The 11,516-nt window shown below is 37.7% G+C and overlaps 1 protein-coding gene across 1 annotated transcript; it reads right to left on the reverse strand.

The window, feature by feature from the left end:
• LOC147861244 (uncharacterized) lies at positions 1-3,286 on the reverse strand. Its single transcript, XM_087323915.1, has 8 exons — positions 2,880-3,286; positions 2,150-2,297; positions 1,916-2,066; positions 1,705-1,830; positions 1,537-1,617; positions 1,265-1,457; positions 893-1,163; positions 1-655 (listed from the first exon to the last, which is right to left on the reverse strand). Exons 1-8 carry the CDS (start codon positions 3,069-3,071, stop codon positions 429-431), a joined length of 1,389 nt encoding a protein of 462 aa, XP_087180041.1. The 5' UTR covers positions 3,072-3,286; the 3' UTR covers positions 1-428.
• Between the last annotated feature and the right edge of the window lie 8,230 nt (positions 3,287-11,516).

An 11,516-nucleotide genomic window follows, 5' to 3' on the forward strand; every position in this document is an offset into this window, starting at 1 on the left:
AAGAAAATGCCAGAGATGGTTACAATTGCTTCTCAACAAAATTCTGAAATGAAACAATTTTTCAATTTAAGATAAAGATCGGTATCAAAGATATGAACCCGATGCTTCGCATCATCATAATCATTTCAATAATTCCATCGCCAGAAAAAGAGGCATGTTTTTACAAATTTCCCACCTGGAAGCACTATCAGAGGAGCACATCAAACGTATTATGTTTCCAAGCAATTCAAGAGACCTCAAAATTATGTAGTAGTGATGTTAACTCCTAAAATGAACCAAGATTCAGCATAAAGAGGTTCACCCATCTGAACCTTTTTACCAACTGAGGCTAGAGCAGGTTGTCAAACTTAGTAGATTGTTAGCATGTTAAAAGTGATTTCGCACAATCCAAAAGTTATCCATGTTATAGTCAGGTATATGTATATATCTCAATTTGACCATACATGGACCTTCCCATGTCGATTCCCTGTGTAAATCTCATTCTTCTCTTCATCGTAGAACAAAGCGGTGATATCCTCCAAAGCTTCTCGAATTGTACTTCTTACAACTGAAGAGTTCTCTCTTTCCCTCCGGCTCACCTTCACAATCGGATCCGAGGCACAAATCTTTGCCAAGCATTTACCAGTAAGAATATTGCTAATATTTATTGATCCAACTGCAAGAAAACCCAATTTATGTAAGAGAATGAAAGGGAGCCTCTTCTCCATACCAATATCATTGAGCATCTTAGGGAATTATCAAATTGAGCGATTTTTTTTCAAAAATGGGGGTCACTTTTGCATATACCAAATCAAAATGGCCATCAAAAAAACACATTAAAAAATAAATGTATGATGACTTGGAATTATTTGAGCATCATGAACACATTGGAATCAATGAATGTATTGCACACCTCCTTCCTCCTCAGCAGATTCATGGGGATGAGATTTGCAATATGATATGATCAAATCTTGATCACTTGTAATATAGATGTTGTTTGTATTGCAGTCTGGATGCCATAGCAGATGATCCTCAAAGGATGTCACAAGCTCCCCACGGAAATTCCATACTACAACAGTCCGATTGCGGAATGTGAGAAATAATTGATTCTCATACAAAAATATGAAAGCCGAGGGGGTCATGAATTCGGTTCTGCTCACTTCTGTTAATTGGGAGTTTCTTACCTAGGCCCATCAAAGCATAAAGATGATTAAAAAAAGAGAACCAGGCAACTCCATCATGCATATGAATGATCATTTCAAATAAGACCTCGCCAAATACTTACATCAAGGATCTGCAAGTTCTCATTGTCTTGTTTCACAAGCAGCTTTTCATTGAATTGTTCAATGAAATCCACTTTCTTGTTTCTGTGGAGCAAATGTCTGAAGTCTTTCAATACTGTGCCGTCCTCTATCGACAATATCTTTAGAGGAACATGACCAGGGGCTCTCTCATATATCAATAGCATTATTCCCGGACTGAGAATTACAAAACATCAACAGTTAGTGAAATGAAGAGAAACATAAATGCAAGCAAGCCTTTCAAGAGGAAGATTACCTTATCTTGATTTCAGAAACATGTTCATCAGGAATCGAATACAATAGTGTGTAATTCTTTAAATCAAAGACCTTGTAGATCCTACATAGTAATGACTCGCAAGTTTTAGGCAATCGAAAAATTGAGTTACCATTGATTCAATCATAAAAACATCAAATGCATACTTACCCATCCTGGGCTGAATATGTTAGAACCTTGCCATTCACATCATCAAACTCTACAAATCCAGGCCATTTCAGTGACTCTGATTCAAATAGTGCAAAACCTGCATCTGGGTTACCCCTGCGAATATACCTATAGAAACAACAGTGGAGAAACCCAATGAGCAAAAAAAATGGCATTTAAAATCCTAAGACTATCATATTGTAGGGCAACATACTGGATGGGTGTTGTTCGACATTTCAATGTGCTAAAGTTATCCGATGCATAAACTGACACGGTTATAAGGGACTCGTTGTTTTTGTTATAGAAAAGACTTCTTATCACTTCATCAGGGCTGACATTGAGGTAGCAGATCTTCTTGTTGGACTCTATAAATTCCATCATAAAACGTGTTAAAAGATATGTTTATGCAGAAAAATACTCTTTAGTTAATATATCAATGATTGCTTACCCCTGCTGAATGCTGCACAAACTCCAGATTGAGCAAGTGCAAATACAATATCTTTGGCAGCCACGATCTCCACAATCTTAGATCTCCTCTTCAAAAAGTTAAGTTGAAGAAACCAATTGCCTTTGGGATCATATGTATCAAACTCTTCCTATATGTGACCAAACATTAAGTCATTTCAGAGAAATACATTCGAATAGTCAGCAACACAACATGCAAGCATTTGCCACATATAAGCTCATCAAGAACCTATCATGACAATGACAACACACACAATATGTACATTATATATATATATATATATATATATATATATATATATGATGCAAGATAGAGCTTCATTGGCATCATAAAAACAGAATCGTCACCCTCATCCAATATCCATGGGCATGATATGATGTAATCATAACTAATACAGTCAAGTTCAAGGTCTCAGTGGCATAAATATAAAGATATGATATAGGCATTTATACAAAAATATCATATTTTCTTAAAAGAGTCATTTTGCAGGCATTTGCATAATATATCATGTTGTGAGCATTGGAATTTACAGAAATAGGTCATGATATGGGCATTTACAGTAAGAACCACCTTGGGGGAATTTAAATGTTTCTGATTAAAAGTTGAAGAAATGCCCCCTAGTAAAGAATTTATGTGGAGAACAAAGGTATCACATGTCTTCTCTCAATTCTTTTTATTGATATGACGAAAAAGAGAGAGAGAAGGGAAATACCTGTAGTTGAAAGTTGCGAAACTTCTCCTGCGCAATCGAACTGTTGAAAGCTCTGTTTCCGTGAACACTAATCTCACGCCTCAGAAGCTTCTTTGCGCAGTTCGAAGACTGGTCGAATGGACAGGACCGTTTCCCTGCAGTGATACGGCGGCTAGAAGAAGGCCTAGGGCTATTTGGAATCTTCGCCTCCATAGCTAGGGATAGGGTTAAGGTTAGATAAGGGAATCCGAGAGATCTGGTGGTGCTATGGCAAGGCAGAGACCGGTCATCTGCTGTTCTTGCCCATGGATGGATCAATCAAAACCTGTGTGGAGTTTGTTGAAGAAGAATTGGTGTTGGGTTTCGAATGTTCAATCGAATGTTAGAATGGAGAGTTCTTCTCTGTTTAGAGTTGAGAGTTCTTCTCTGTTTAGGTTTAGGGATGTACCAACTACAATTAGGGTTGGAGCGGTGTACTCCTCCCGATTAGCAGGGTTGAAGTTTCTTCGCTGTATACAATTTAGCAGGGTTAGAAGACCGTCGCTGGTTACAGGAGGTGCCTTCGCCTGTCAACGATGAGGGTTAGGGTTTGCAGTCCTTGGCTGTTGAGGGTTACCAGTGGGGATGGAGTTGTGCGCTGTTTAGGGTTCTCTCTGTTTTAGGGTTAGGGTTTGAAGCAGGCTGCAGACACAGAGAGAAGGAGAGGTGTGTTTTTTATTGTGACTGTTTGTGACGGATTTGAGTTTGTGTTGGGCTTTTTTTTCCAAAATCAGAATTGAGAGAAGAAGAAGAAAGGGGGCTGGCGTCCGCCGTCATCTCGCCGTCAGTCAAGACCACCCGCCGTCAGTCAAGTCTCCATCCCTTCCCAATAACAGAATTAAGCCGTTACAATTTCGAATTCCATTCTCTCTCTCTCTCTCTCTCTCTCTCTCTCTCTCTCTATATATATATATATATACATATATGTATATATAGAATCTATCTCTCTCGCTCTTTTTTTCCTCTTCTTCTTTTGTTCGATCCGATCCGGTCAAGAGTCGGTTAGTCACTACCAGTTCATCATGGTCACGAGCCGGTTAAGCCATGGTCGAGCATTAGTTAGTCACGGTCAAGAGTCTGTCAAGTTACGGAAAACACACCTCCCCCGTCCCCCGTGCAAAACTATTATCTATCGTTTACATGTCCCAAGGAACCCCAGCCTAGCAACACGTGCGCCCGACCGGAGACCAGTCCGATCCAACCACCCTTCCTTGAGCAAACCATCTGTTGTCCGTGGGAACAACACGCACCCAGAATTTAACTTGTAAGCAAAAATTGATTGCATAAGCCGAGACAATGACTCCCCCTCTCGGGGAACAATGCGTGCAGTGCACATTAGCTTACCATATCCTTCTTTCCTCTATACACTCCTTAGAAAAAACTGTCATGTACATATATGTAGTCTTGTCATGAAATAACATCCATCTGACCAACGTGCTCCCTCTACAAAGTCCTAGAAATGGTGGTGACATATGCATAAACAATTTGACCAACCTTCTTCATCTACTGATGAATCCTAGAAACATCATGGACTATTTACTATCGGAAAACATGTGATCACTACATAGTCTCTCTCTCTCTCTCTCTCTCTCTCTCTCTCTCTCTCTCTCTCTCTACATATATATATATATATATGAACCTTAATGGGACTTGTCATTATGGTAATGCCTATTCATGCTACCAATGAAAGGTCTTCGATTTCACTCAACCATAGTTTCTGTTCTCTGGATTGTTTTACTTTGTTATTCATAGGATTTCAAGGAGTGTCTTTAGTTTTTATTCTTTAGTAGGATTCTTTGATGTAGCCAATTAACTTGTCAATGTTCATCCATTTTGTTGTCCATGATAACGTACCACAAGTATGAGTGTATATTTCCATTACCATGTACAATAAATTTATTTAGGAATTCTATGGTTTTATTATTCTCGAGAATTAAGGAGTTTTTAGATGGATCCCTAGATGAACATAAACATTGAGATAGAGTTTATCATTCTCACACCCATTGTCACGTACATGATACTACAATAATATCTATAACATTTATCATCCAACTAACAACTATCATCATAGTATTATGTTATTATAATTAAGGAGACGTTGACCTTTGTTACGATTCGTTGATGGATGCAAACGTCGTGTATGGGTTGATAATTTTGTTATTTTAGATAAATTGAAGTTAACATCAAACCCATCCCTCAACACTCCAAAACCCTCTTAAGCTCTAATAGAGCACACAAGAAGCAAGTGAACTTAACTACAGGGATCACTTTGGGGAGAATTGAAAATCAAAGGCTATGATACACTTGAGATCACTTGAACAATGAAACACTCATTTCACAAGCATATTGGAGTCATCATTGGTAAATAATAGAGGCGTGAGTTGGAACTCCCCAATCTCAATAGTACAATAAAGATGAGGCATCTAATGGGGATTTAAGATGAATCTATGCGATCAATTTTGGATTCTCTCTCATTATTTTTACATTATGTTTTCTTAATCTCCATTTCTCAAATAATTGAAAACCTATATGATGTACATTATCCTAGTCCTATAGACCAAATTAGCCTTTCTTTTCTTGGTATTTGGAAAGGGAATAATATGTTTTTCTATGAGAAAAATACATACTTTGTTCTTATTCCTATTTTTCTATTTTAGTATTAGTTTGAAGCTTTTGGAAAGATCTTATATGGATACTTGGCATGCTCATATTGATATTATTTTTCTCTTTACCTTCACGGTGAGTCATCTACATAATTTCTCGTAAAAGGTAGGCTAGATTGGCAATCTTGTAATAGTGATGCCCTTTAGATTGAATAAAATGAATAATATATCATGCCCCATTCATTCTACCATCGTGACATATTGGTTTAGAACCCGTGCAGTTGTGCCCCATGCACTGTGTAGATTCATCATTATATAATCATCCTCCACTTTGCTTAGTATCAATGTATTCCGTACTTTCCTTGTACTCTCTTTCTCATTCCTCACACATGCACACACAATCTCTCTCCTAATTATTTATGTTGTGTTACTTAATGATCCTTGATAAACAAGTAGAGAAGACATATTTTGTAAGAACCAATCCGGTTCAACACCCGTCTTCAATGCATCCTTGTAAATATTGTTCATAGTACAACTTCATTTTCATCTTAGTTCTCTTTTCTTCTAGATCTATTTTCCAATGAGGGTTCATTTTTTATATGATTTACATGTTGGTTGTGCATTGTTTTCGAAACTAATTTTGACGAATTAGCTCATTTATGTGAACATGGCGAATTATTGTTATTGTAGATCGTGGAAGAAGTTAACAAGAGAAGAAAGGAAATATACCAAAATGGACATGCAAATGGTAGCTCCCTCCCCTTAGTTGAGCCAAAACAACCTTGGATTTTGGGAGTATAAGAAGAACCAACTCCTTGTTAGACAAGGATACTAGAGTTACATTGATGGAGATTTGGATGAGATGCCACATGTGATGCGTAATGATCATTAAGTTTAGAGCAAAGGGCAAGTTGCATCATGCATGTAAATTTAAAAAAGTAGGTGTGCAGTTCTCACAGAACAAATATATTATGTGTGTGTGTGTGTGTGTCTGCATGCAAGAGATAGATACATTTTATTATAGCCTTTGAAGGTCAAATATGACCTATGAGACCAAAAATATTGCATTTCATGTAATCCATGTGAAAGTGAGTAGATACTCACGATGTTCAAGAACATTACTAATGAATGGTGCAATCAAAATTGCACATTGTGACTGTGAGAGAAATTCATGTAAGGATTATGTTTGGTTGAAGAAGTGGGAAAAACATAATTGAATGTGATCAAAGGTAGAACATCATATCAAAGTATGATACTCATGCTTTTGAAATTGTTTTAAGCAGAGTGTGGATAATAGATTATTCTCATTCCTTGTGCCCCAATACCCCATCTCACATCACAATGCCATTGCGTGTGAGCTAAGTCATGGAAGCAATGGTTTGGATGGCAAAAAATGAGATGGGCTCCAACATGTATTGATGTGTGTGGTTTCCCTGTTCGACAAAGAATATGGTTTTGTAGTTAGGTGCAACATATGTAGTATAATGTGTGACGCATGAGCCCCCGCATTTTGTGTTATTAAGCAAATGCATTGCATTCAATCTTCCAAACCATTTTTTCCATATCTTGCATTCGATTGGAAGATAAAATTTTGTGTTTTTGTGTCTTTTGAATATTTTTGCTTGCTTCCCATGTGATGCTAGGAAGTTAATGTGAGGAACTTTTTTGAACCTAAAGCATATATTCGACAATCCTTTCCATGGCCATGATCTCAATGGGAAGTGATCCCATCTCAGAAAGTAGGAGGGTGTAGGACGTTTGTTTCTTAAATTTTGTAAGAAAATGCGTTTGGACATTTTGAAACTTTTTCCTAGTGTACTTATGGATGTTTACTCCGCATACTTCCACACCATAGAGAAGCACCAATGTCACCAAAGTGTCAAAGAGGCATTTCTCAAGGAGCCTACTCTTAATTTCTCTATGATTACATGTGCTCCCTTTCCTGCCTTTACATTATGGGAAGCAAATTCATTCTATCTATGATTTGAATGAACTTAAAGGCCAAATTATTTGAAACTTTTCACAATTTCAAGTGACTCATTATTGTAGATAATGCATGGTTTGTCTTTTTTTTTGCTCTTTACAAGCATAATCTTTGTCTTAGAGTTATCCTATGCATGGGATGAGATAAGAATTACCCTATGTTTTAGAGTTATCCTATGCATGAGATGCAATCAGAATTGCCCTATGTTTTAGACTTGTCCTGTGCATCTATAATTGTAACGAATGAGGTGAGCCAAGAAGAGCTTATAGCAACAAGGATAAGGTATCTTGAGATAAGTCTAGAAGAGTTGGAGTTGGCACTTGGAAGGCTGAAGGCAACACAAGTAAGGACCAAGGACAGATTCAACAAGATGCATCGACTGCTCCTAAAGAATCAACATAACTCGATGAGGAAGTTTACAAGACGATGGTTCAGAGTAAATGGTGACAAGTGCAAATGGCAATGCCATTGAACACCTTACCATACTCGACGACACAAGGCTAGCGGTATCCATAACGAACAAACGAGTTAAGATCTTCATGACACAACATGAAGATGAACCAAATCTCAATGACCTTCATGAAGACGAACATAAATATGAGCAATGATCAGGTCACAAGGATGACGAAGAGGATGCATATGCGAGAAAGTCAGAGGTTGACTACCTTCGACCCCACCATTCTTGGCACGCATTGGACGATATGTGGTTTGATGGGGGTGGATGTCATGATATGGCATGCCCAAAGGAAGAAAACATTGAAAAGGGCGAGATTAAGGCAACCACAAATTCTATATATGTAAATATGGAAAATATATAAATAATAAATAAAAGTAGGTGGTCTAGTGGATGAGGCCATAGATTGTGTAAAAGGAGTTTCTTAACATGTGTATAAAAGGAGGGGGAGACAACTCATTTAGGGGTTCGTTATTTTAAAGTGGTTTTGAGGAGTTACAAAAATACATTATTTCAATTCCAAAAATTTCATCTCCTTCTAATAAGCATTTGTATATGTCCAAACCCAAAATCGAACTAGAGACCTCTAGTGTGGGAGACTAGCATAATAACGAACTTCACAATCTAGATGCATTTAAATAAATAAATTTTTATATTTGTATTGAAATGATTTTGCTAATCCATTGAATAAAGTGATTGTTATTTGCAAAAATTCAAGATGTCAATTTTGAAATGAATAGTTCAAAACACTATAATCGTTCTAAATTCTAATTAACGTTGTCGTGAAGATTTTCGACAACGGTGTGAAAATTACATGGAACGTACAAAATCAAGTGTGGTTCTTCACACGAGACATGAAACAATAATAGAGAAGATAATATTTTAGATTAGCTTAATATCTTGGTACGAGAAGATGGAGGTCTTCAAGAGCTTTCGAATGCTTTTTACTACATAAGAAACAGACATATAAGTGTCAAGTTATGTGGGTATAAAGTTTTACAAAAGAAAAAAAAGAGAAAAATCAAACTGTGAAATAGCCCACATAGATAGGAAGAGTTTAGGCTCCAGCTATATAAGCAGATTGAGATCCATCATATTTTATCTATGTCTTAAGAGCAATAAGAAATAATTGGACTTGAGCCACTTTTGTCTAGATGGACATATGTGGCTAAGTCGTTGGACGTGGCTAAGTGCCCAAACCAGCCGGTGAAGAAACTCAAACTGGTCGACGACAGAACTAGAAACTGGATGGAGCCGGCAACCAGTGACCGGACGGAGCTGGCAAATGGCGATCGGCGATGGAATCGGCGGCGGAGCTGGTGACCTAGTGGCGATCGGTGACCCGACATTTGGTGAGGTTTTGGCCAACCAAAACTGGTGGCAACTGGTGACCGACATCCGGTGATGGATTCAGTAATGGATAGTGACAACATCCGACGACGGAATCGATGACCCAACATCTAGCATCTGGCGACCTCGGGATGTGGACCAAACCGGGCCAAACTGAACTAATGCAAATCGGTGGGGTCGGTTGATCGCGGTGCATGGTGTCTTAAGGATATTTGGTCCAAAAGCCTAATAGTATTTTGTGCATAAAAGAAAAAGATGTAAGCGAAACTCAAACTTAACACCTCTAAGATAGGAAGCAACAAGCTTACCATTAAGCCAAACCATTTCTTTAGGGATTGTATTTTTATCGTTATAGCTTTACATGTAAATTCTCATGTGTGAGAGCTTAGATGATGACATGGCAAGCATGCATTGCATGCATTCCTTGCATGTCTTACACACTCACATGCTATAAAAGAGTGGAGGAATAAAGCAAAAGGGGATTTTTATCAAGCAAGCTTTGTACTTTATATCAAAATTAATATTAAGAAGAAAATTTGTTATCCAAGCAATGTATTAATCAAGAAATAAAAAGTAAGAAATTCGTTATCCAATTGATGTATCAATCTTGTTCTTCAAATCTAAAGTCAAGTGTTCTATCTTATCTCAATCTCTCTCTCTTTCAATCTATCTTAATTCCTTTCTCGCTAAAGCTAGTGCGTACTTCGAGTCCTTTCGGTCCAGAACCCTGGCGGTTCCACCTCACGATCCGCATATAGTGACGGTTCTTCACGACAACGTCTTTACTTGTCCAAACCCGGACTTAAACTGAATATCTCTAGTGTGTGAGACTAGTGTGATAACCAACTACACCATCTAGACCCATCTATGAAAATAATGTCATGGGATCTATTCAAATTATTTTGCTAATTAGACAAAAGTGATTGGGACATGCCAATTAGATGGGAATCACGAGGTTCTTAGTAGCTCAACGAAATCTTTGGGACTACCTTGTGTTTAGACAGAACAAGATAACACTATTGGAGGCAAGAAATGAACACTTCTTTTTGCTTTTCTTACGATAAATGCATGATTTGCCCCTAGTTTGAGGGAATACATTACTATTATTTACAAAAATACAATATGTCAATTCTATAAAGGTAGTCCAAAGAATATTCTAACATTGCATCACATCCTCCTTGTCCCCCTATGGACCTATGGTCCCTCTTCGACAGTGTATGTAACCCTATTAATAGAGAATCGGGCGAGAATGATCATCAATCACTCTCAAGCCTATTGTCTCATAACCCTAACCTCACTAGCTCTCACTCTCACATTAACTCTCTCTTAATAGATTGAATAGATCTTAATTAAACTTCACTATTAAGCATGCCTACACATAAGGCAATTACACACATAAAGACAACGACCACTTCCACCAATATGAAAGCATGTGGCACACATATAGGATGTAGAGGGGTTAGGGTTTCATTGATTAACATTTATACTTTAATCACACTCTAGCTCTAGTTAAGATTCAAGTGGCCATTTGGCTTTTAGATTTGGGTAGGACTTTCTCTATCCCCTTTTTTATAGTGTTACTTTGAGCTTTATATGTACTTTTATCCTGGTGTCTCGAATGGTATGTACTTCACATTTCTTGACGACACGATGAATGGTCCATTTTGACCTAACGTGGACAGAAAAACTTGACTGCATCAACTCCTCCACATGGACTATTAAGAACATGTGTCATTTCCGTGTACCTCTATGAATCGATAGAGTTTTGTCTCTCGTCGATGTCGTTAGACTTGAGTCTACACTAGTGTGTATACCCTTTTAATGGTGAACCGGGCTGAGGGGGTTGTCGAGCACCTTCAAGATACTAGCTTGCTTAGCTTTTTCCGATTAACGCTTAATCTCTCTCTCTCTCTCTTTCTTGCTTTACTCTCTTACACAAACAAGATATATTATCATTAACACCACTTCTTAATACAAGGAGGTTTAGCACCATACAAGAGGAGGAGATTAGGGTTTGGCTTACTTATATAACTTTCTTTCTTTCTTCTTTCTCTTAACACTAATAAAGTCACAAAAAGGTGGGTTTTATAGCTTTTTACATGGCTTGTGTCTCCCTTTCACACTACATTGCCCATAGGCCTATATTATTTCCACTAGATCACCCTTTTCCTAAGGTTAGTTGAGATCAGTGTATCTTATTGGTACTACAATCTCCACAACCAATGTGC

The sequence above is a fragment of the Azolla caroliniana genome, unplaced genomic scaffold, assembly GCF_043228905.1.
Source record: "Azolla caroliniana isolate FFs.n. ecotype wild unplaced genomic scaffold, voAzoCaro1.0.p SCAF_8, whole genome shotgun sequence".
In the NCBI taxonomy this organism is placed as follows: Eukaryota; Viridiplantae; Streptophyta; class Polypodiopsida; order Salviniales; family Salviniaceae; genus Azolla; species Azolla caroliniana.